The sequence below is a fragment of the Phalaenopsis equestris genome, unplaced genomic scaffold, assembly GCF_001263595.1.
Source record: "Phalaenopsis equestris unplaced genomic scaffold, ASM126359v1 Scaffold000180, whole genome shotgun sequence".
Taxonomy (NCBI): Eukaryota; Viridiplantae; Streptophyta; class Magnoliopsida; order Asparagales; family Orchidaceae; genus Phalaenopsis; species Phalaenopsis equestris.
The window spans coordinates 216,035-243,947 of NW_018164622.1; the positions used below are offsets into that span (position 1 = coordinate 216,035).

Genomic DNA, 27,913 nt, shown 5'->3' on the forward strand with positions numbered 1-27,913 from the left:
AAAAAAACCCCACTTAGCAGGCTGAGGTTAAGAAAAATATATTTAGAGAAATTGTTAAATTTTTTAAATACACCATCTGGTTGAATGTATTTATAGTCATATTTTCCATCCGCAAAAAAGACCAAATCAGCCCAAAAAAAAATTCACCTAAAATCAATCTCCCGCACAAGTTATTCCAAATACCTCAACTCGCACCAAAAATCGATCTTACAAACACCCCCTCAAATCAAGTAACCTTTCTTGAGAGGAAAGAAAAATCGATCTTACAAACACTCCCTCAAATCAAGTAACCTTTCTTGAGAGGAAAGGGCAGAGTTTAAGCAAATAAATGAAGAAGGTAAACAGAACGAGGAGATAGTCGAAACCCTAGTACCTGAAACAGGAGGTGAGTGTTTGAGGAACCAAGAGTGGAGACGAACCCCATCAGAAGAACGAAGCCATACTTCCTCATAGTTGAGGTGGAAACGAGAAGGCATGATGGTATATGCGTAGGAAAGACCCGGCAACACCGGCACATATACGAGTCACTCCTGAAAAGCCACCAATGTGTTCATTCCGACCTCCGCAATCCCGCCGACGCCATACGCGAACGGCTTGATCTACGAAGGATGCGTATGAGAGCAGCAGGATCACGGGAGTAATTATTAGATCGAAAACACGGACAGCGGGGGTCAACCCACGGTTCGCATCTTTCACAAATTATAAAACCCGATTTAAAATAAACTATTAATAAATGCGAAACAAACGAGAAGCCGGCATTTTCAAAGCGCCAAACAACCCTATGTGTTCCAAAGGTTAAACGCTACCATCGTCCTCTTTCGGCCAAATAATTCCTCGAATTAAGCAACAGAGCGAGCTGAGCCCGAGAAATGGAGACAGGATCTCAAGCAGAGAGATCAGGTCCTCCATACTCGCTACCTCCATACCGGTTGCAGAGCGAGGACATACTCTTCTGCATCGACATCGATGCAGAATCGTCGGTGGAGATGAAGGTCACTGGCGCCAAGGGTCGTCCCATTACTCGCCTCGATTCCATCAAGCAGTCGCTTCTTCTCTTCGTCAACTCCAAGCTAACCATTAATCCCGACCACCGCTTCGCCTTTGCCGTCCTTGGCCTGTCAGTTTCATGGGTTCGTGTTCTTTTCCCATTTTCGGTGTAATTTTTCTTCCTGCAATCACCGATGATTGAGATTTTGGAAATGGTGAGTTGGGGGAGGGGGATTTGTTCCTTCTTTGATTTTAAGGAATTTGTTGTGGATTTGGCTGAATCGGGACTAGAATGTTGAGTAAATCGCTAGTCTTTATGTTGGTGGATTTTTAGTTTTATTATTATTATTATTATTTGCGTTAAATTTTGTATTGACTCTTTATTGAAATCCTTGACATTTCGTTCCCTTAGGGAATAATTTTGGCTGCTTAAAGTTAGCTTTTGCTCGAAATGGTGAATTTGTTAGATTCCATAATTTTGTTGAATGCGGATAGAAATCAACATTTAATGAAAATAAACTCATTGCATCCCAAAATATATCTAGAGGCAACCTGAAAAGTAATGTTGATGAATGTAAACATTTCATTTGCGTTTTTTGATGTGTATAGCTTTCTGTCAAAATTGATGAAGCTAATTCATGATTTGAAAGGATTAACCACTTCTTGTGAAGTTTTTGTATTAAAAAAAAAAACATTCATCATTCATCCTCATTTTCCATTCGTTCTCGTCAATTTTGGACGAGGTTGTAATTTCACTCTTCGTAATACTTACAACAACAATAAGCCTTTATCCCCCCCCTAAGTGGGGTCGGCTTCATGAATCATTTTTCTCCATTGCATCCTATTGAGTATTATATTTTCATTTAATTCAAATTGATTAAGATCATTTTTTATAAAATATATCCAAGACTTTTTAGGTCTACCTCTACATTTCTTAATATAAGTCGAATATAAAATATCTACTATTCTAACCGAATCATCAGATGCTCGATGTTTAATGTGACCAAACCATCTAAGATGACTCTCTAAAATCTTGTCCGCCACTGGAGCTACATCAACCCTATCACGGATATATTCATTTCACATTTTGTCTCTAATTGTAAGACCGCTCATCCAGCTAGCATTCTCATCCTGACAACACTTAACTTAGTTTCATGCTTATCTTTAAAGGTTAAAGGCCAACATTCTGCGCCATTCTGCGCCACAGAGCATTGCATGTCTCACCACCATCTTATAAAATTTTCCTTTCAGTCTAAGCGGTATTTTTCTATCACACAATAAACCCGAAACATTCCTCCACTTAAACCAATCAACTTGAATTATGCTAATAACATTCTCATCTATATCACCATCACTTTGAACAATAGACCCAAGATTTATAAAATGTTCACACCTTTTAATGATTTGATCACCCATAGTTAACCGTCACTAGAGCTACTACTACTAAAACTACATTCTTTGTATTCAGTTTAGATATACTGAAATGAAGGCCTTTAGACTCCAATGTAGACCTCCATAATTTAAGTTTTTCTTTAACTCTTTCTCTAGTCTAATCCACTGAAAGGATATCATTAGCGTTTTTCTTTAACTCTTTCTCTAGTCTAATCCACTGGAAGGTGAAAGGATATCATTAGCAAAAAACATACACCAAGATACATCCTTCTGTAAATGTTCAGTAAGAGCATCCATAACTAAAGCAAAAAGATATGAGCTTAAAACCGATCCCTTATGTAATCCAACTGAAATAGAAAAATACTTGGTCGAACACAAGTATCAACTATAGTATACATGTCTTTAATGACCTGAATATAAGTCATATCAATACATTTCTTCTCTAGAACTCTCTTAGGGACTTCCCTTGGAACCTTATGATAAACTTTTTTTAAATCAATAAAAATCATATGTAGGTCCTCTTTACTCTATTTGTACTTCCCATCAAACCTCTCAATAAATGTATAGTTTCCATAGCAGACTTGTCTTGACATAAATTCAAACTGATTATGAGAAATCTGTATCATGTCTTAACCTATGTTAAATTACCCTCTCCCATAATTTTAAAGTATGACACATCAACGTATTTCCTCTATAATTTGCACACTCTTGTGCGCCTTTTTTTTCTTAAATATGAGGACCAAAATACTCTTCCTCCACTCCTTTGACATCTTTTTAGTTTTTAAAATAATATTAAAGAGTTTAGTAAGCCAAGAAACTCCAAAATCTCTTAAATATTTCCACACTTAAATTGGGACCTTGATTTTCTTTAAAGTCTCCTTAACTTCTCTTTTACTAATACGACGGTAAAAATAAAATTTTTATTATTATTAACGATACTAAGATCACTAGAATCAATCGTATTTTCAGAAATTTCATTGAAAAGTTCATCAAAGTATCTCACAAACCTACATTGAATATATTCCTTTAAGAGAAACACTTTTTTATTTTCGTCTTTAATACATTTTACTTGAATTAAATCTTTGTTTTTTTCTATGTTTGGCTACTTTATACATATATTTTTCACCTACTTTAATATCTATTCTATTATAACGATCACTTAAAACAAAATTTTTAGCTTCACATATTGTTCTCTTAGATTCTCTTTGAGTCACCTTATATTATAATAATCATTTAAAATAAAATTTTTAGCTTCACACACCTATGTTGAATATATCCCTCTAAGAAAAACACTTTTTTATTTTCGTCTTTAATAAATTTTACTTGAATTAATTTTTTATTTTTTTTTCTATGTTTGGCTAGTTTATACATATATTTTTCACCCACTTTAATATCTATTCTATTATAACAAGCATTTAAAACAGAATTTTTAGCTTCACAGATTGATCTTTTAAATTCCCGTTGGGTCACCTTATATTTTTCTCAGTTCTCTAAGTTTTTATATTTAAATCAATTTTTATAACAGAACTTCTTATATTTTATCTTTTATTGCACACTATTATTTCACCACTAATTATTACTATTTATAATTTTTTTTTCCTTTGATTTGTCAAATACATCTTTTGTCACTTGTTTAATACTGCTTGTTATTTTATCCCACAAATAATTAAGTTCTTCACGAACATCTCAAATCTTGAAATCTTGAAGTTTACATAAAAATATTTTTATTTGTGTATTTTAAGTGCCCCATTTAATTCCATGATAATGTTTAATTGTATTCTTTATTTTATAACCAATAATCTTAAAATTCAGAACTAATAATCGATGTTATGTACTTTAATTATCACTTAAAATGACCTTATAATCTTTGCATTCTCGATGATTTTTTTCTCATAAGAAATTAATCAATTTATGTCTTATTAAATACATTCTTATGAATAATAATATGCTCATCTTCTTTCTTAAACGAAGTATTAGCAATAACGAAATCATAAACTAAAGTAAAATCTAATATGATTCTACTTTTTTCATTCATTACTCCAAAACTGTAGCCACCATGAATAAGTTTAAAATTTTTTATTTCTCTACCAACATGTTTATTTAAAACTCCTCCAATAAAAATTCTTTCTTCAAGTGGTATTATTTGTATTAATTCTTTTAGGTCATTATGAAATTTTTCTTTTAAATTTATATGTAAACCTACTTGAGAAGTATAAACACTTATGACATTAAAAATCTTATTATTAACAATAATCTTTAGGGCTATAATTATATCTTTAATTCTATTAATTTTTACAACATTATTTTTCATACTCTTTTCAATATTTACATCTACATCATTTTTATTGTGACTCTTACCTGAATACCAAAGTTTAAAACCTAAGCTATCAATCTCCATAACATTTTCTCCGACCCATTTTGTTTCTTGAATACGTAAGAAATTTATTTTCCTATGAATCATAATATCTACTAATTTCATTAATTTACCTGAGATTACTTATATTCTAAGATCTTATCCTAATAGTAATTTCATAGACTAATTTTTTTGTCTGCATCCGTCCGTTATGTTAAAATCCTTGTTTATTTGGCGCTACATCTAGGCACCAGTGTAGTTACCTTTATATACTTTTCACTGTATTCATTTCATATAATGCATCACTTCCAAGGGACGCCCTGACACTTACACAAGAATTTAAAGCATTCATGTGATAAATTTTTATTATATTTGATCGAAGAACCAAAATCAATTTTTAACTACATTGCCTTCAATAGATTTTACTCAAATCATTTCTTTATTACAATCATTTCTCACTTATCACTCTTTGAGATATAAGGTCCTCCTGATTTTCTGTTCGTTATCCATTTTCTATGGCTTACCCAGAGAAGGAACTAACTAAACTATTTCAAGGCTTGGGTAGGGACCTAATTTACTCTTTTTCTTAAAGAGTTATATAAAAATTTTCAATGTATTGTCTTCTAGAATGGTATTGCATTTGCAACTTTCGAAATTCTCTGGTGAAACGTCGATCTTCTAAATTGTTTTAGGCATCTTTAATGAGAAAGCACATCAAAAGGTTACATGAATTGAAATGACTTATGTGGCTGTTAGATTGACACATAAGGGCAAATTTATCTTTTATTAGCTTACTGGCAATTTAGCTTTTTTTCATTTATTATGGTTTAATATAAATAGGACTAATACGTTTAGTGTTAGGATTATGCATGAGATTGTTGTCTTGGAGTTTTAGATTTTCTACGTCTATAATTATAGGATGTGGGAGAGATTTCTTGCCTCTTAAATTGTATGTGCTTATCTTTATCTATTTGTGCTGTGCTATTTGGTGTTTTTGAAATAAAAATATTCAATGCCCTAATTTCTATGGATAATTTGCTTGGATCCTATCAACTGGTATTAGAGCGTTCGATTCTGGGAAGCTAACATTTGGATCGCGGCATATAGGTTGACAAACGATAGGAATCGAGGCTTACAAATCCTTGTGACCTAACCTCCCAGCAGAATTCCGCGATACAGTCATTGATCTTGGGAAAGCAACGATGTGATCTTGGCAAAAGGAGACCTTCATGACTGAACTTCTCGCTAGAGCAGCAATGCTACAGCGGTAATCGAGCCTACAAAAATGACGATGGGATCACGGGTAAGAGCTAGCGAGAAGGTCATGTCGGATCTTGGCTCAATGGTGATTTGTCGTGATTAGGCTCATTGGTAAGTGAATCGGGATCATGTAATACTGTCACAATTTTTTTTCTTGGTTGGGAAGCAATGACGGGATCGACGTGCATACAGGAAGCAACAGATCAATGTGCCTGAGAAGTTGTAGTTGGGATCGGCTTACAGAGACGTGTCCAATAGTTCCATTAAATTGCATATAGGAATTTTGGGATCGCGGCGTCAAGAGTTTTGTGTACGCTTAACCTGCGTTCAGAAATTCATAATCTCGCGATCTCAGCGTAAGGAGTTTTAAAACCGTCCAAGAGCATAGCCAAAAAGGTTGATGCTTTAGAGGAAAAATTAGCTAAAAGGGTTAGTCAAAACAGATCTGAAGCAGAAGAGCGTTTCTTAACCATGGAGGGGAGGTTCACAACCTTAGAAGAAATGATAAATAAGATTGCAAAATCCCATACAAACCTTCTATTACCTGCAGGGGATCAAGCGACGACATCTGAAATTGAAGCGAGCGGTGACAATAAGAAGAATTCACGCAACATCCTACCTAAGGTGGATCTAGATCTGCGAGATTGGGGGAAGGAATGGGAAGTGGACTTGATCGTCAGCAATTGGGAGTGAGATGACATCCAGATGGCTAGAACGAGAGGCAGTAGGAAAAATGGGACAATAGGCAATTCGGGGTAGGAGATGATCGATTTGAAGGATTTTGACCAGAAATAAGGAACCATGGTGGATGGGACCCCAATAGAGGGCAACGTCCAAGAACACCAGTGCTTTTTGTGGCGCTAATCTTTCGAGCAGAAGGCGATTATGAAGCTTATGGAGACACGCAAGTTGATTATTGGGCGCGCTAGGCGTATGAAAGAAGCAAAATTAATAAGGTTTGAGGAAGGGAAACCCACTTCTATGTCATGGGGGAATGAATTTCGTGCGACGGAACTGGGGAGGAGACTCACACATAAGCGTAAAGAAACTGAAGATGCCGATCATTGAAAGAGAGGATGCCTATGGTTGGGTTTATCGAGTGGAGATGTCTTTTGCCATTAACGGGTTGATAGAAGAAGTGAAATTGATGGCGGAGGGTCTGTGATTGGAAGTGAATGCTCTAGCGTGGTATCAATGGAGAGAACAGCATCAACCAATCAGAACCTGGGGATAATTCAAGGATCAATTATCGTAACATTTCAGAATCACTCGAAAAGGGGAATTACATGAGCAGTTTTTTGCATTAGTCTGGGAAGGGTCTGACATGACATTTAGGAAAAGATTTGAGGTGCTATCCGGTTTTTTGAGAGGGATGCCAGATTAAGTGTTGGAAGACAATTTCATGAAAGGATTAAAGCCATATATTCGAGCATCACCTCGTCTACTGAGACTGCTAGGATTGGGGAAAATTATGAATTAGCGTAACGGGTCAAGATAAAAAAGCAATAGAACGAGCTAATAGGAGGAGCACAAGTGGAGCATCACACCACAATGTTACAACCATGATAGTACCAAAAGCTCGATGGAAGTCTAAAGGGAGGTTTCACGGGACAAGAATCATGAGCCACAATCGGGGGCAACACTCAAGCGCCTTATAGAGACAAAGATCCAGGAGAAGTGAGTCTATGGGTTATGCTTTCAGTGTGATGAGAAATTTATCCTGGGACACCGTTGCAAAAATCAAACATTAAATAATCTCACATTCTGTGATGAGGAGGCAGGGGATGAAGAAATAGAGGAAGCTGTGGTGAAGATGGATCTCCGTCATTTTTTTCACTTTGATGACAATGTGTCTTTTTGGGAGGGGAGTAATATTATTAGATTGGCACCTAAGAGCAAATTTGTCTTTTGTTTGCCTGGTAACAAGTTAGTATTTTGTCATTTATTATGGTTTTATAAGTTGGGCTATATGTTTAAGGTTAGGGTTATGCATGAGATTGTTGTCTTGGAGTCTTAGGATTAAGGTTTTGGAGAGATTCTCTATATCTCGAATTGTAGGATTTGGGAGAGATCGCCTACTTATCGAATTATAGGTGCTTATCTTTATGTTTTTGTGTTGTGATCTTTGGTGTTTTTGACATAAAAATATTTTGTGGTTTCTCAAAGTTTTGATCTTTTGAACTCTTGCTACATTTAAATTGAAAATTATAGTGCAATTAGGTAGAAAATGGACATTAAATGGATAATAAATCGATACTCACAATTTCCACCTTCTTTTTATATTTTGAGCTTTATGAACATCCATTCTTATGAACTTATACACTAATGGGAAATAAGGAAATGGAATCTTCATTACTTCTGTTTTTCATTAATTTCACCTCCATTAATGTTCCACTGAACTCAGCAACTTCCCTCCTTATTCACTTCATTTCACCACTGTGATCTGCGGAATAAGTGCTACCACTTCATTGATCTATGGACTGTTGTAATTGATTTGAAGTGATTGTTCTAACTACTTATCAATTCGTGGACTATTATAATTATTTATCGCTACCAATGTTGGAATAAAATTATCAATTAATTCTCATTACTTCTTGTCAAGAAAGAAATAATTTAGTATTGCTAATATTGTTGATTACTGGTGTTTATATGATTTACCATTGCTCTCCATTAATAACTCCATCAATATATCTATCAATACATCTATTTTTGTTTATATCCATTCCTTCTTTGAGGTGGATCACGTTTCAAGTTTTTTGAGTCTCATTCACGTTACTCTCTTTTATGAATTGGTCATACTCCTGCAATACTCGCAATCCCTGGATAAGAAGACCTTTGATGACCACATTTTTGAAGACTATTATTTCCAAGCTCAAGTTGATATCTTCTATGCTTTCCTTGTTTTCTCTCTCTTCTCACATTGTTGTTATCTTCAAACAAAGGAAATTTAAGCAATTGTTGTGTTTCTATCAGAAGACGCTAGATTACCACATAAAGCTTTTCACTACATCTATAGCAAGATAACTTTACTAAAAATTTCTGAAGTTTAAACTACATGGTTTGAACCTGTTTTCACATTCTGACATGTCATTTCCACATTTTATTGCTCTATAGCTTAGGAGGGAGTTCAGCAATGAAGTTGGCGCTGCAATGGCAGCAGTCCAATCACTTACAGCAGCAGCCTCATCATATGGATCGGCAGATCTCACTCAACTTTTTAGAATTGCAACCCAAGAAGCAAAGAATTCTCGTTCACAGGGTCGTCTTCTTAGAGTGGCAAGTTTATTTACAGTTTCTATGCTTCTAATATTTTTTCACCGGTACTTCTTGTGCCCTAAGGCCCCTAAATTTTAGGAAGATTTACATACATACCACTAAATACCTATGTATATACATATCTAACATTAATTTTTACATGCATGCCACCTTACCTATTCGTAAAATGATTTATTTCATTTTTTAAAAGTTAAAGTGGTGGTATTTTTTATGTGATATGAAACATTTGGGTGCTATAAATGTAAAAAGTAAATTCCAGGTGTTAGATGTGTAAATACATAGGAATTGGATGGCATGTATGTAAATGGCCCAAATTTTTAATAATACTAATGTGTGGCCATTCAGCATCATTGCGTGCAATCTTTTGTATCATGCTAGTAGTGCCCGTTGAGTGTTTTCAACCTTGTGGTTTTGTTCCTTGTTTTGGCTTCTATTCTGCGGCATCTTACTCCTTATATCAAATCTTTGGGCTGCTTAATATTATAAAATCAGTTTTTTTTCTTAATTTGTCTGAGTGCGACTAGAACATTATGTTGATAGGTTGATCTGGTATATATTTATAACCTTGTTTTAACTTTGAGGTTATAAAGTAATCTTCTTTTTCCCATGGCCAATTCATTCTCATGTTAAATACTTTCTGGTTTTTTTATTGGAAATTTATTAAACTTTCAAACGTTGATGTGCCGTTTGGTCTGTGGAAAAGCTAAGCTGAGAAAACTATTTCGGTTTCAGGTTTAGCTTATGTTTTTTTTGACATGCATTAAATTATCAATGACTTTATGCGTGTCAATTTAATAGGTTGGTTAGTTGATTATGATTATGCTCTTGATGCTGATTATGTTATGAGAATAAAGTTCAATAAAAGTTTATCAACATCTCATTAAAATTTTAACATTTACACCATCGATAAGCATTGAAAGTACTTCTTAATTATCAAATAAACATCCTAGTATAGCTATGAAATCTTGCATGTTGCTTCCATAACATATCTGATAGGCAAAGAACAATAAATGAATTTTAAAATATAACCAAAAAGTAGAATCCAAACTAACATTGAAGTGTGAAATGATGAGCAAATTTAGGTGCAACATTAGCAAGACCAACACATGCATCACACATGAATTTGAAATTTTGGCATGTTGTTCAACACAACCTAATTACTAGCCTCCTTGTTGAAGGGGTGCATTAGGTAGTCAACAACTGGCGTAAAAATTATGACGAAAAATTATGACATGAATTTTTTAAATCATTGTTTAAATGCTAGGACGTCCCTTGAAAGCTAGGCGTTGTATTGACTGAACTTAATAAAATATATGCAAGGCCCGCTGCATTGACAACCGGTTTTAGTGTTAAATATGTAAATGTTCCCTTATTATAGACTGATGCGGGCAAAGAAATTAGTCCATGAAACTAATATTATGATAAGAATTTGAAATATAGATATTCTTATTGGTAAATTAATTAAATTAGTAGATATTATGGTTTATAGGAAGATAAATAGCTTATTTATTCAAGAAACTAAATGGTTTGGAGAAAAGACTAAGGAGATTAATAATTTAGGTTTTAAATTTTGGTATTCAGGTAAGAGTTCGATATAATTTTTTTCACAAAAATTAAGACAAAAAAAAATTTTATTTATCGAACACCAAATCAAAGCAATACAACACTAATAACTCACATGAACATAAAATATAAACTCCTACCATTCGATAGGTAGGCGATCTCTCCTACTTCCTATAATTTGTGAGGTAGAAAATCTTTCTCAAACCCTAAACCTAAGATAGAAAATCTCATGCCTAAGCCTAACCCTAAATATAATAAGTCTATTTGTACTCAACAATAATAATGAGAAAAGAATAAATTATCGTTAGACGTATAAAATACCAAATTGCCCTTAGGCTAGGCATGTCTGTAAAAACCTTCCTCCCTAAAAGACACCTTGTCCTTAAGGTGGGAACAGTGAGTGTTCCTTCACTACCACGATTGTCACTATTTATGCATCATTTGACTCCTAGTCACACACTATGAAAACTTGTAATTTTTAATACTTGCAATGGTGTCTCATGGTAATATTTTCATCACACTGAAAACATAACTCCTTGATTCACTTCTCCTGAATCTCTACTTTTCTAAAGCTCTTAAGTGTCTCTCCCAGTCATGTCTCATTATTCGTATCCCATGTAGCCTACCTCCCGACTTTCACTATTTGAGCTTTTGATATCGTCGTGGTTTTAGCGGTTTGGTACAATGCTTTATCCGTGTTGCTCTTGCTGGTATTCTCCATCTAGCTCTTGTCTGCCATTTAGGCTAGCTCCATCGTCTCTCTCAATCCACGTGTTTCAATAATCAGAGTGTTTGTTGTATGTCGGGCTTTAAGCCCTTCATGAAATTCCCCTACTATCCTTCTTTAGAAATCCCCTTATCCATTCCAACAATAGCTTCTCCCTATATTTCGTGAAAGCCACCTCCTGATTCAAGGTATTAAGTTGATCGTGTAGGTCTCATTCCCGAATGGCTTGGAAATGTTCTAACAAGCAATCCTTAAATTCTTTTCACGAACGGATCATGTATATTGCCTCCCTCCATTAAAATCATACTAGGGCTTTCTCGTCCAAGCATAATCCTGCTGCCATGAGTTTCTCCTCCCGATTAGCCCATTCACTGCGAATTATTGTTCTACGTGGTTTGATGCTTGGAAGCTATGCTGAACTTCAAACTCCGCGATCCAATTTTCTGTATGTTGTTTCGGGCCGAAACTCCTTTACCCTTTGATCCGATCACTATTTAGATTAGGAAGGCGTGAAACGTTGTACATCGATATGTTACCTTATTGGCAAGCTATGATCATATTTATATCGCCGACACTGTGGAAGGAGGATAAACGTGTGTCTGATTCCGTTGATACCAAGGATTGAACTCCACAATCTTGTCGGTGCTTCCAACTTGTTTGATCGCACACAACTGTCCAGTTATCCCTTCTTCGTGAGCTCTAAGTGCGATTGTATTGTCCGACTAAGGAGGAAAACGGAGTTCCAGGTATCTATCTGCTTCTTCCCAGTTATTGCCTTCCCAACTAGCTATAATCACGACTCTAACGTGTTCATGGAGCGGAAGGAGGCAAAAGATGGTTTTTTGGGTTTCAATTAGCCGTGATCCTTCGTATCGAAGCTTCTTAGCTAGCTCCGATGTGACTGTACATGAAGACGGCATGCAAGGAGGCAAAAGGTGGAGTTTCGGGTCTTGGTAGGCCTCGTTCCTTCGCGTCGAAGCCTTCCCAGCTAGCTTTAATCATGACTGTACACGAAAACGGTGCGACCCGAGATTTTGTGATCCCTTCATTGCCTTCCCAGTGAGCTTAACTCACAACTGTATGGTACACTAGCACTCGATCAAAACTCTAGCTCTCAATCCGCTTGTTCCTTCCTCTTTGATGCCCATAACTGATTGCTTTGATACCAATTTAATACGATTCAACCTCAAAATCGGCACCTTTTCTATAAAAATTAATGCAAACACATTTTATGTCTCGAGAGCAAATCAAAGCAATACAACACACATAACTCGCACGAATATAAAAGATAAGCACCTATAATTTGAGAAGTAGGCGATCTCCTAATCTTTATAATTTGAGAGGTAGGAAATCTCTTCCAAAGCCTAAACCTAAGATACAATACTTAATCTCATGCCTAAATCTAACCATAAACATAACAAGCCTATATATGCATAAAAATAATAGTGAAAAAAGACTAAATTGCACTTAGGCTTACAAAAGATTAAATTACTCTTAGGCTAGGCAATGGTTTAACAGGGTTGATATTGTAAAAATTAATAAAATTGAAGATAAAATAATAGCTCTAAAGATTCATGTTGATACTAAAATTTTTAATATTATAAGTGTTTATGATCTATAAGTAGGTTTGGATATATACACAAAAAAAAAATTTGAATGACTTAAGAATAATTAATACAAAAGATATTTTTGAAAACAGATTTTTTATTGGAGGAGATTTATATGGACATGTCAATTTTTGGGGTGACAAATGAAAAATGTAGAATCATATTAGTTTTTGTTTTAGCTTATTATTATTTTATTAATATTACGTTATGTAAAAAAAGATGAGCATATTATTACTTATAAGAATAGATCTAATAAAACACAATTTGATTTTTTTTTGAGAAAAATATATCGTCGATGTTTTAAAAATTATAAGGTCATTCCAAGATAAAATTTAAGTATCAAACATCGATTATTAGTTTTGGATTTTAAGATGAAGAGCTGAAAGATGAAAAAAATAATATAATTAGATGCGGCGCTTAAAAAACAAACAAAATTATTTTTTGAGTAAATTTCAATATCTTAAGATTTGAGATGTTCATGAAAAAATAATACTATGTGAGATAAATTAATGAGTATTATTAAGCAATTTACAAAAAAATATGTTATTAAAATGAATAAATCTTATAAATAAAAATAGTTAGTTATGGAACAATAATGTGTAATAAAAGTTAAAAAAATAAGATTATATTAAAAATTAGTTTAGGTACAAAAACTTAGAGAATTAGGAAATATGTAAGATGAGCCATTGAAAATTTAAGATAAGGTGACCCATTAAGAATCTAAGATAAGAATTTATGATGCTAAGAATTCTGCTTTTAATGTTCTTTATAATAGATTATATAGTAAAGATGATGAAAGATATATGTAGAAACTTGCCAAGCAAAGAGATAAGAAAACTAAAAATTTAGTTCAAGTTAAATGTATTAATGAAAATCAGAGTATATTTTTCTTAGATAAGGATATTCATATAGGTGGGTAAAATATTTTGGTAATTTTTCAATGAAGTTTATGAAAATATAATCGAATTTAGTGATCTTAATATCGTAAATAATATAAAATTTTTTATTTTTACTTCACATTAGTGAAACAAAAGTTTAGGAGGCTTTAAAGAAAATGAAGAGTGACAAAACAGTAGGGTTTGATAGTATTTCAATAAGTATGTTAAAATGTTTAGGAGATCTGAAAATTTTTTGGCTTGCTAAATTTTTTAATATTATTTTAAAAAGTAAAAAGATGTCTGATGAGTGAAGAAACAATATATTGGTTCCTACTTTTAAAAATAAATAGGATGTACAAGAGTGTGTAGGTTATAGAGGAATTAAGTTAATGTGTCATACATTAAAATTATGGGAGAGAATAATTGAACATAGGTTGAGAAATGATACAAAAATTTCTTAAAATCAGTTTGGATTCATGACATGCAAGTATGTTATACATTTATTGAGAGGTTTGATGGAGAATTACAAAGTGAGTAAGGAGGATCTACATATAATTTTTGTTGATTTAGAAAATGCGTATGATAAGGTTCTAAGAGAATTGCTTTGCAGAGTTCTAAAAAGGAAATGTTTTGATATTGTTTATATTCAAATCATTAAACATATGTGTACTAGCGTTGTTACTTGTGTTCAAATACAAGAAGGACTAGCCAAGTACTTTCTTATTTTAGTTGAATTGCATCGGAGATCACCTTTAAGCTTTTATCCTTTTGCTTTAGTTATGGATGTTCTTATTGGACATTCACAGGAGGAGGTACCTTGGTGTATGTTTTTCATCGATATCTTTTTTGTGGATAAGATGAGAGAGAGTTTAGGAAAACTTGATTTATGAAGGTCAATTTTAGATTCTAAGGATTTCATTTGAGTAGATCTAAAACTGAATACATGAAACATAATTTAAGTAGTAGTAGATCTAGTGGCGGGTTTGTAGTAATTGGTGATACAATCATTAAAAGGAGTGAGTGTTTTAGATATCTTGAATCTATTGTTCAAAGTGATGATGATATAGATGGGGATGTTATCAGTAGAATTCAAGTTGGATCGTTGAAGTGGAGGACTGCATCAGGCCTATTGTGTAATAGAGAAGTATCACTTAGACTTAAAAGGAAAATTTTATAAGATGGTGGTGAGACCCACAATACTTTATGGTACAAATTGTTGTCCTGTAAAAGAGAAGTAAAACATGAAGTTGAAGTGTTGTTGAGATGAGAATACTCAGGTGAATGAGTGGTTTCATTTAGAGACAAAATGCAAAAAAGAATATGTCCGTGAAAGGGTTGGAGTAGCTCTAGTGACACACAAGATTAGAGAGAGTCGCCTTAGATTGTTTGGTCACGTTAAACATCGATCATTTGACGATCATCTGATGACCATGATAGGAGAGTAGATGTTTTAAATTTGATTTATGTTAAAAAAGGTAGAGGTAAACCTAAAAGGACTTGGTCATATTGTATAAAAAATGGTCTTAATTTATTATAATTAAATGAAAATATGACACTCAATAGGACACAATGGAGAAAAAGATTCATGTAGCCGACCCCACTTAGTGGGACAAAAGGTTGTTATTGTTGAAAAACTAACTTATCATTCTTTCTTTTATGGATCTACAACCATATGGACATATAGAATCTTAATTAAGTTTGTCCGCAACTTACCAAAGACAATGTTTCTAACTTGGAATTTTTTTTTTTAATTATTGTGAGGTGTTGGAAAATTAACTTTTCATTCTTTCTTTTATGGATCTACAACCATATGGACATATAGAAGCTTAAATAAGTTTGTCCACAACTTAATAAAGATCGTGTTTGTAACTTGGAATATATTTTTTTACTTTTTTATATTTTTATATTTTTATTTTTTTATTTTTTTTATTGTGTGGTGTTGATTTAACACTGTCATTGTCGGTCCCAAGTCTGGATGTGAAAAGTGGAGGGTTGCGTTAGGTAGTCGACAGTCAACGTAAAATTTGTCGAAAAAAATCATGACATGAATCATTTTGATCTTTGTATAAGTGTTAAGGCGTCCCCTGGAAGCGATGCGCTGTATAGCCTGAATGCAGTAAAAATTGTGAAAAGTGCGCAAGCCGCTACACCGGCGTCCGAGTGTAGTGTCAAATAAACAAGAGTTCCCACATTACGGACAGATGCTGGTAAAGAGGTTAGTCCATAAAACTAATGAAATTAATATTATGATGGTATCTTAGAATATGTGTACTCTCAATGGTAAATTAATGGAATTAGTTGATATTACGATTCATAGAAAGATTAATATCTTATGTATTTAAGAAACTAAATGCGTTGGAGAAAAGACTAATGTTGTAAAAATTAATAGAGTTAGAGATAGAATTATAGCTCTTAAGATAATCATTGATACTAAGATTTTTAATATTATAAGTGTTTATGCTCCTCAAGTAGGTTTAAATATAGGGTCTAAAGATAAATTATGGAATGACTTAGAAGACTTAATACATATGATACTTCGTGAAGAAAGAATTTGTATTTGAGCAGATTTAAATGGACATGTCGGTAGAGTGGTAGAAGATTTTAGAAATATTCATGGTGGCTACGGCTTTGGAGTGACTAGTGAAGAAGGTAGAACTATTTTAGATTTTGCTTTAACATATGATTTTGTTATTACTAATACTTTATTCAAGAAAAGAGATGAGCATCTTATTACTTATAAAAATGAGTCTAATAAAACACAATTGATTATTTGCTTATGAGAAGAAGAGATTTAATTATCAAATATCATTTATTAGTTCTGGATTTTAAGATGAAAAGTTGTAAAATAAAAAATACTATGACTCATCAATGTAGAATTAAATGGGGGAACTTAAAAGACATAAATAAGATTATTTTTATGAGTAAAATTGAAGATTTCAAAATTTGGGATATGAATGATGAAGCAAATGCTATGTGGGATAAAGTAACAAACACCATTTAACAAGTAGCAAAAGATGTATTTAGAGAATCAAAAGAAAAAAATTCTTTAAATAAAAATAGTTGGTAGCGGAATAATAGTGTGCAATAAAAGATAAAATATAAGAAATTTTGTTATAAAAATTAGTTTAAATATAAAAGCTTAGAGAATTAGGAAAAATATCAAACGGTCTGCAGAGAGTCTAAAAGAACATGTGACGCTAAAAATGTTGTTTCTGATGATATTTATAATAGATTAGATACTAAGGAGTGAAAATCAAAAAGTATTTTTTTAGAAAAAGATATTCAACATAGGTGGATGAGTTATTTTGATAAACTTTTTAATAATTTTTTGAAAATACGGTCGACCTTGGTGTTCTTAATATCGTTAATAATAATAAAACATTTCATTTTTACCGTCGCATTAGTAAAAAAGAAGTTGAGGAGACTTTAAAGAAAACCAAGGGTGAAAAGTCTGTAGGACCAGATGATATCCCAATTAAAGTATGAAAATATTCAAGGGATTTGGGAGTTTCTTGGCTTACTAAACTCTTTAATATTATTTTAAAAACTAAAAAGATGTCTGAGGAGTGGAGGAAGAATATTTTGGTCCCTAATTTTAAGAATAAAGGGGATGCACAAGAGTGTGCAAATTATAGAGGAATTAAGTTGATGTGTCATACTTTAAAATTATGGGAGAGGGTAATTGAACATATGTTATGACGCATTACAAAGATTTCTCATAATCAATTTGGATTTATGTCAGGCTGGTCTACTATGGAAGCTATACATTTATTAAGAAGTTTGATGGAGAAGTTCAAAGATAATAAGGGGAATCTACATTTGATTTTTATTGATTTAAAAAAAAAGCTTACGATAAGGTTCCAAGAGATATCCTTTGGAGAGTTCTTGAGAATAAAGGTGTTGATTTGAGCTATTTTCAAGTCATTAAAGACATGTATACTAGAGTTGTTACTTGTATTCGAACTGAAGGAGGATTGACCAAATATGTATCTATTTCTATTGGATTGCATCATGCATCGGGGATCGTTTTTAAGCCCATTTTTTTTTTTTAGTTTTAGATGGTCTTACTGGACATGTACGGGAGTATGTACCTTGGCGTATGCTTTTTGTTGATGATATCGTTCTCATGGATAAGACGAGAGAAAAAGTCTAGGAAAAACTTGAATTGTGGAGGTCTACATTGGAGTTTAAAGGCCTTCATTTGAGTAGAACTAAAACTGAATACATGGAATGTAATTTTAATAGTAGTAGCTCTAGTGACAGAAGTGTAACTTTGGGTGATCAAATTATTAAAAGATGTGAACAATTTAGATATATCGGGTTTGTTGTTCAAAGTGATTGTGATATTGATGGGGATGTTGATGTAGAATTCAAGTTGGTTGGTTGAAGTGGAGGAATGATTCGTGCCTTTTGTGTGATAAAAAAGTACTGTTTAGACTGACAGGAAAATTTTATAAGACAATGGTGAGACCTGCAATGCTTTATGTCGCTGAAAGTTGGCCTTTAAAAAAGAAGCATAATACTAAGTTAAGTGATGTTAGAATACTTGTCAAACACTGGCCAAGCATGTGGCTATGATTGCTATTAGAGACAAAATGCGAAATGAATATATCCGAGATAGGGTTGGTGTAGCTTGGTGTAGCTCCTGTGAGGCTCCTGTGAGGGATAAAATTAGAGAAAGTCGTTTTAGATGGTTTGGTCACATTAAGCGTCGATCATCTGATGATTTGATTAGAAGAGTAGATGTTTTAGATCCAACTTATGTTAAGAAAGGCAAAGGTAGACCAAGGAAGACTTGGGCATGTTGTATAAAAAATGATCTTAATTTATTAGAAATAAATGAAAATATGACACTAAATAGGACGCAATGGAGAAAAAGAATGTTGTTGTTGTAATCCTACAAGCATTCTCAAAAGTTGTTGTTGTTGTTGTTGTTGTTGTTGTTGTATTGTGAGGTGTTGGTTTAAATTCTTTCTAGTTTGTGTGTAAGAATATAGTGCATTGTTAGGTGTTGGTTTAAATCCTTTTTATTATGTGTAAGAATATATTGCATGCGTTGCTTGAAATGTGATGACGACCTTTTTCAAAAAGGGTGAGTTGAATGGAACAAAAGTTGATGGAAGGTGACTTCACATCTCATTTTTGTTTGTGAAGATAATTTAAAGCAGACAAGTTCATACATTTTTGAAATAATGAAAGGAAGATTTACATAGATACCACTCAATTCTTTTGTATTTACATATCTAACACCTAAACTTCAAGTTTTACATACATGTCATCTTACCTATGCTTGAGATGGTGTATTTCAATTTTTAAAAGTTAAAATGGTGGTATTTTTTATGTGATGGAAGATTTGGGTGGTATTAATGCAGAAAGTAAAAGTTTAGGTGTTCTATATTTTGGAATTGGATGGTATGTATGTAAATGCCCAATAATGAAATTAGCATGACTAGAGACTTTTGCGGCCCACCAGTTCAGGTGGGCACTTTGTGTGGATAGAGATCATTGTGAAGAAGGTTTGAAGTAGCATAAAGATGTTCACAAAATACCTTTGAGTGGATAATTGTTATCTTTACTAAACCACCCCCATTCTTACTGCTAAGGTGTCTTTCTCTAAACCAATTTGCTGTGATACCTTTCTTATGACTTAACCGCCAAGTGGCCGCCATATGAAGATAATTGATTTAAAATCTTATCATGTTTGAAATAAAAAGCCAAAAATTTATGTTCATTTATGCATTTTTGTTCTTATTCTTTCCCCTCCTAAATGGTGCATCAAGCAATTTTTACTTTTTTCTGTAAGCTCACTTACTTGACATTTATATTTAGGGAAATTTACATATGTAGCACACAATTCTCATGTATTTACATATCTCACACCTAAACTTTCATATTTACATACATGTCACTCAAATCTTTAAAATCACACAAGAAATAGCACTATTATCATTTTTATAAATTGAAATACACAATTTCATGTAAAATGCCATCCCATTTGAAACGCGTCCCATCCTGATATGCGTATCTAAAGGAAGTTCAACAATGGCACTTTGTGATGTCAGCTCTGCCGAGTTTAGCTAAAAATATTATTTTTCCTTTCGAAATATTCTAACTCAAGCCAAACTAGTATTATAAGCTGGCTGGCATCATTTATATTTCTTGAAATGAGAAAGAAGAGAAAACTTAAGAGAATTGTTGTAGATTGAAGGGAAAATTAGCACCACACACATTTTTTGTAGCCTTACAATATTTAAACTTGGAGCTAATAACAAACTTCCAAGAAAAAGACCTAAAAATCAGCCAAGAAAATAACAGGAAACAAAATCAAGAAAAATAACAAATAACTCCTAAGATTAAGAAACAAACTTGACTCAATTAAACATAGACTCAATAAGCAGTCCTAAGCATGTATTCCAACACTCCTTGCTTTAGGAGCTGCGAACACCAAATGTCTGCCTTAGAAACTCAAACTTAAACAAATCCGCCAACTGATCTTCATATTTGCAGTAAACCAAAGTAAAAAAATTCTTCTTTTTGTACTTCTCTTAGCAAAAATGACTTGATGTTGAAATGCTTAGTTTTCTCATGAAACACAGGATTATGAGAAATGAAAATGACAGTTTGGTTGTCAACAAAAATCTCACTGTTTTTTTTTCTGCTCCAGATTGAGATCCATTAAAATTTTCCTCAGTATATTGCCATTCTTTCTTTTGGGAGAATCATCATCCAATTTGTCGGAGAAAGGGGAGCTTAGCAGCTTCCCAAGGAGCAGTGAATTGCAGTCTGATTTAAGAGAGCCCGTTCTCTCAACTATTTTGCCATTGTTCCCTGGTGTGAGAACTGATGCAGCTGCTTCAACTGCCTTTCTCCATTGATCTGACTGCACCCTAAGCCTCCTCTGCTCAGCCTCCATCTCTGATTGCACTGCCTGGCCTCAAGCTGCTCCAAAACCTTTGTTGTCTTCTTGTTATTCTTTTCAGCCTCCCCATTGACAACACATAGTCTCATCAGTGTTTCTTGTTCTGCAGTTTTTGCTCTTTCAACATCTAATATAGCTGCAGCATAATTCTCCTGATGCTCCATGTCTCTCTTTAGCTCCAATTTTAGCTGTTCATTTTCATTTATAATGCTTTGCAGCTGTGTCTCCTTATCCAAGAGGTTTGCTTTCAGTTCTGTGACTTCTGTAGTAGCCTTTATCAGCCTCATCTCCGAATCAAATTGGCTCGCCATTGCCTTATCCATTTCATATTTCTATTCATCATTTATTCCCGACATGGCTAGGAGTTCTGTTTCCATACTCAAAATCGAGCTTTAAACTCTAAAAGTTCTGCAGTTGTTTTCTGTAAGGTTGACTCCAGTTCTAATTCTCTCAACCTTGCATCAACTTTCACATGCTCAGTTATCTCAATTGCTGATTGAATTTTCATAGTGCTTTCAATTTGTTCCTCATGCATTGGATTGAGTGAAAAACTCCTCGCTACCATCTTAACTTCAAATATCTTTTGGGCTATAGCATCTTCTATAACACAGGTCTTCTCCATAAACATCACTTTGAATCCCTTTTCTATTAATTGGCCAACACTGAGCAAGTTTTGATCAATATCGGGTACATGAAGAACATCGGTGATCAACTTGATTCCTGAACAGCTTGCAATGGCTATGATGCCCTTTCCTTTGACTTCAATATATTCACTATTCTCAATTTTGACCTTCTTGGACTCGGTGCTCTTCCATTCCTTGAACAACTCCTTGTTATGTGTCATATGATTAGTGCAGCCACTATCAATGAGTCAGTTTTCACTTGTTTCATAACATGTGAAACAAGTTGCAACGAAAAGTTAGTCATTTTCTTCTTGATTTGCCACTTGTGCTTCATCTCATTGCTGTTGATCTTTATTCTTGCAAATGACAACTTCATGTCCCATTTGATTGCACTTGTCGCACTTTGCATCTGACCTTCTCCAGCATTTGAAAGGAGGATGACATTTCTTGCCACAATGTTGACATGGAGGGTAATCTTTTTTTACTCCTAATCTTTTATTTTCAATTTTGCTTCTGTTCTCAGGTGCAGAGTTTTGTCCACTTGTAGCTCGTAACTTCTTGTTCTTGGGCCACCTATTCTTTTCATCATCTTGATGCTTGACTGGTAAAGCTCCTTCTTCCCTCATTACACGCCTCTACTTTTGTGCCTGTAAAGCACTTAAAAGTTCTATTAAAGCAATCTTTGACAGATCCTTCGTGTTTTCTAAGGTGGTGATGGTAGCCTCAAATCTTTCAGGCACTGTTACAAGGATTTTCTAAACAATCATTGAATCTTCTAGAGAAGAACCCAATAATTTGACATGATTTGCCATGTTGAGTAGTCTGTCAGAGTGCTCCTTTATGGTTTATGCTCATTTATCTTTTGCAATTCAAAATCACGAACCAAGTTTAGCACCTGCATTCCTCGAATTCTTTCATCTTCTTCATACTCGGATTTGAGATAATCCCAAATCCCCTTTTTTCATTTTCAACGACATGATACGAGTGAAGATCGTGGAGGAAACTGCAGCAAACAGACAAGCTTCTGCCTTGGACTTTTTTGTCTTCTTCTCCTTTTGTGCTTTTATTTGTGCTACGGTGGGATTTTCAGGAAGAAGAGGAATGTCATAGTCTTATTCCACTGCTTCCTAGAGATCCAAAGCTTCAGGTACGTCTCCATGCGGATTGCCCAGATCCAGTAGTTGTCTCCGTCAAAAAACTGGTGGAGCAACTAAGGAAAAACTAGCTTCGATCTCCATAACTGCTCAAACTCGCACACAGGTCCCTTAAGAAGAGATCTCTGATACCAAATTGTTGATTTCTTGAAATTAGAAAGAAGAAAAAACTTAAGAGAATTGTTGTAGATTAAAGGGAAAATTAGAACCACACACCTTTTGTATAGTCTTACAATATTTAAACTTGGAGCTAATAACAAACTTCCAAGAAAAAGACCTAAAAATCAGCCAAGAAAATAACAAGAAACAAAATCAAGAAAAATAGCAACTAACTCCTAAGATTAAGGAACAAACTTGACTCAATTAAACCTAGACTCAATAAGCAGTCCTAAGCATGTATCCCAACAATAGCACTATTATCATTTTTATAAAATGAAATACTGATTTTAATGTAAAATGCCATCCCATTTGAAACGCGTCCCATCCTGATATGCGTATCTAAAGGAAGTTCAACAATGGCACTTTGTGATGTCAGCTCTGCCGAGTTTAGCTAAAAATATTATTTTTCCTTTCGAAATATTCTAACTCAAGCCAAACTAGTATTATAAGCTGGCTGGCATCATTTATGTTCTCTCATTGGGCCTTTAGACCTTAAGTTTCATTTTATTATTCTATTATGAAGGAATTAGCTATATGGTGAATATTTTCTTTGGAAACGAAATTATTAATGGTAAAAGCTATTACTGAAGAGATTCTTTCTAAAAATAAAATTCATAAGTTTCACTATACATTTGTCCTTTTTATTTTATGTCCCTCTTTTATGCATTGCATTAATTATTCTAACTTACGTAATTATTGAGCTTGCTTGTTTTATTCTTTTTACAGAACTATCTTGTTCTTTCTGATTATTAGTTATCGAGTTTCAGTGCCTTGCGAAAAATCACATTTCTGCCAGATGTGAACTACTTGCTAATGCAGATGTGACATCGGCTTTCATCATATATTTGATGCACATGCCGATAGGAAATTTAAACTATATTACCATGCTTTATTCAGAGCTAAACACGCCAAAAAAATGAATCTAGTTCTACAATTCACTTTGTGTGTTTCCATTTTATCGTTCTTTTGCAGAGGGGCCTTAGAGACATGTATATTGTTTAACTATAACCAAATGGGGCATTTACATACATACCACCCAATTCTTTTGTATTTACATATCTAACACCCAAATTTTACCTTCCACATTTATGCCATCCAACTTAAAATGTGAAATATATCTTTTTATACATAGGTAATGTGGCATATATGTAAAAATTAAAGTTTTGATCTCAGATATGTAAATGCATAAGACTTTTGTGGTATGTATGTAATCTTCCTAACCAAATTATCAGGCTTGTCCTTTTAGAAGTAGCCATAGCTCCCCATTCTAGTTGTGATATGTTCCAAAACAGTGTGAATGTAAATAGTAATTGAGCATATGACCGCTGAATTTAGGGCGCTTCACTTTGTTGGCCAATTGGGTGATTTAGCCTGCACCTCCTCTGCTTTTTATTTTTAATTAGGATCAAAGTATTTGAAAAAAGTAAAACCTTGACAAGTAGCAAAAATGTAGAGCGAGAAATAAAAAAGGCTTTAGTATCTCAATTTTAGAGCTACAACAAAAGTTATAATAAAACTCGATTTTATTATAGTGCCCCTACTGAAAGAGTTCCTTGATCCACCCTACCGCTTGTAATTTGGAGTACAATTTTAACGTTTTACAATGCCTTAATGCCAAATATCATCTCCAAGCTAAGATTTACAAACATACCACTCGATTCTTATGTATTTACGTTTCTAACGCCTAAACTTCAATCTTTATATATATGCCACCCAACCCATGCATGAAAAGGTGCGTTTCACTTCTGAGAAGTTAAGATAGTGGTATTTTGTATGTGATATGTGAGATATTTTGGTGGTATAAATGTAAAAAGTAAAGTTTAGATATCAAATATATAAATTGACAAGAATTATGTGATATGTATGTAAATGCCTTTTTTTTTTTCAAGGCAAATCCAATTCAAAAGAAAATCACTCTTTCGACAAACTAAAAACACAATTTTATCTTATGGTGTGTGTATATATACATGCATATAGCTTCATTTTTTGCTTCTGCTACATTTCTTCCATTGGAAGACTAGCATCCACATACATTAGGGGTGTCAAGCATGGATCCGACATGCAAACTCGACTCGAAAAGTTTAGGCTTGGGTTGACCCTAGTAACTTTTTGGTCAGATTCGTATAAGAGAATTCCTAATCTATTTAATTTTTTTGGTTGGGTTTGGATTGCCTGCCACCTAAAATTGACTTGCAAACCTAGACTGTACTCAAAATTAACATGTCCACAAAAATTGACTCAAAATTGACTTAAAGTCGACTTGAATTTGACCTGAATAGTTATTAAGCTTTATGTTAAATGGGTTACTCGCATTGAGTTCAAATTAGCGGTTGCAGGCAAGTTAGGTTCGGGTAGGAGTTTTTAACCCATCTAACATTCGGGTAGGAATTTTTAACTCATCTAACATGTGGTCGGGTTCAGGTTAAGCAGTTTCAGGTCAAGCCTATTTTGGGTCAGACCCGAACCGGACCCGCAAGCTAGATTTGACACCCCTAACATACATTTTTATTCATCACTCTTTGAAAAAGACAACACTCTTTAACATCAACTTGGTCATACTGGCTTCAGATACTCATCTACTGCAGATCATCAGTTCCTCCTCAGCATCAATGGCCATTAAACCAGAAGCTCTTCACCTTGGATGTCATATACCTCCATGACAAGCCAGGCCCCGAGAATTGCCCACAGAAGGTCTACGATATGCTGGTCGACGCCCTCGATCATGTATGCGAGTATGAAGGATACATATTCGAGAGTGGACAAGGCCTATCTCGAGTCCTTCTCCGCCAAATTTGCATCCTTCTATCGCACCCACAACAGCGGTGCCCTCAGGATGACCTTGACATCCCTAAGTCACTCGAGAAGAAGTTGCCGCCGCCGACTGATCCGACAATCGCCGATGATACTTCCACCACCATCCAGTATGCAAATGCCCCTTGATTAATTAAACCATAGTTGTGTCAATGACATAGGCCCTCTGTAGCCTGTATCTTACTGTTCTTATCTTTATATAGTTGGAGAAATTTATCAGAAATATTGCTGGCTGCTGTTATTTGGAGATAGAATTATCAATATTTTTCTCTTAGTTATGTGATTTATTTCTATTAGTGGTTGTTAGTGATTTAGGTTAAGAATTTTGAGTATATATTTTTGAGAATTAGTGTTGACGGATTGTAAAGTTGTTTTACAAACTCAAATCAGTGGTTATAGATTCAGAATCAACGAACAAATCAGTGATATTTTATTTTTAGCAATTCAAATGAATCCAAATTTTAAAAGTTTTGGGAGTTTTAGCATTTGTCTCTAATGAATCAGAAATGCAGTAAAATGATTACTGCAGTTGAGGCCTGATCTGATGTTGCTCTCATTTTGTTGCGGTGCTGCAAAGCTTCAAGTATAGATCTGTAAAAACATTTTAGGGCATTTACATACATTCCATACCCTTTTGTATTTACAAATCTAACCCTCAAGTTTTCATATTTTTATGCATAGCACTCAAATTTTTAACATAACATTAAAAACACCACTTGCATTTTGAATGTGAACTATATATCCTTTCATCAAACGTTTCTGATACCAGTGTAAATGTAAATACTAAACTTTAGGTGTTCGATATGTAAATACATAGGAATTAGGTGGTGTGTATGTAAATTTTCCAACATTTCAAATGTCAATTTTATATCACAGAAAATATTTGAAAGCTTTTCAAATTTTGATTTCAGAATTGTGTTGCATTGAAATGACTTTTATATTGTTTGTTTGTTTTGTTGGAAATCTCTTTTAAGTTCGATTCTTCTTTTAAACCGAGTCTTAATGACTTCCAGTTTTTATGTATTTACATATGCAACTTCTTAACTTTCATATTTACATATATAACCTTTTAGTATGACAATTTTTTTCGGAGACATCTGATATAAATGGAACGATACAGAGAATATTAGAATGGCCTCCGAGCAAGGATTGTTACAATTGAAACGAAACATGTTACGACCAACTGAAGAAATTGCTAGCTGATAACTGAAAGATGTGCTGCCACTAAATCTTTGTACCAAGAATTATATGGATCATTGAATAATAACCAACTTCATTTCATCCATATATTGTATAATGACCTCAACCAGCCACTACTTTGAATGAAACATAGTTTTTACTTCTATATGTACATGGGATAGCACTATATCGACGTGTCATTCTATATATTTTGTATACAATATTAGTTTATGAAATTCTTTCATGATATCAGAGCCATGACCCAATGCTTTCTCTCTCATCAACATCATGAACTCCATTTTTTTTTGTGTTGCAAGCAGAACATTGATGAAAAGTTTTCCGGCCAACAACCCACTCTCGTTGTAGCTCAAATTTCTCGTGGTCTATGTTCATTGCATCCTATTTATTTGGCTTACTCTAGATAATTGCCCAACTTGCAAAAGCTCGGGCTACCGAGTTATTTCACGTGAATGGCTATGATGGATTTTTGGATGGATCCTATAACTATCCAGCACTGCACACCACGGATTCCACTAAAAATTTTATTCCCAAATCAAATTATACAAAATAACTACTAATATACCAAAATCTTGCAGTCGCACGATACGCGGTCGTCTCGCCTCTTATTCTTTCCTAAGTCCAACCGCTAACTTGTCATGATATTTGGACGACTGTGGAACGCCAGTTATAATCCTCAAAGTGACCGAGGATCATTCAACTAATAAACAAGCTACACAATCCTAATGTGCAAGGGGAAAACATGACTCAATAACTCTAAGATAACAAGACCAAGGTGGATATTATTGCGGCCATTGATTCTCCTTTAGATCCCGAAGATATCATCTTTTATACTCTTAATGGCTTTCCACCTACCTTTCTGCCTTCAAACCACAATTCGCACAAATCTCCAACCAATCTTCGTTGGTAATCAATATGTGCTATTATGGAGCAAGGATTTCAATCTAGCACAAGAAACATCCAAATGATTATCTCAACCCACAACACTCATTACTATCTGTGGAAGA

At 33.9% G+C, this 27,913-nt stretch overlaps 1 protein-coding gene across 1 annotated transcript; it reads left to right on the top strand.

Moving 5' to 3' along the window:
* Positions 1–779: 779 nt before the first annotated feature.
* On the top strand, positions 780–25,956 carry LOC110022264. The gene is made up of 3 exons (XM_020721111.1): positions 780–1,130; positions 9,107–9,268; positions 25,467–25,956. The coding sequence occupies exons 1-3, from the start codon at positions 870–872 to the stop codon at positions 25,836–25,838; spliced, it is 795 nt and encodes a 264-aa protein (XP_020576770.1). The 5' UTR covers positions 780–869; the 3' UTR covers positions 25,839–25,956.
* Positions 25,957–27,913: the final 1,957 nt, after the last annotated feature.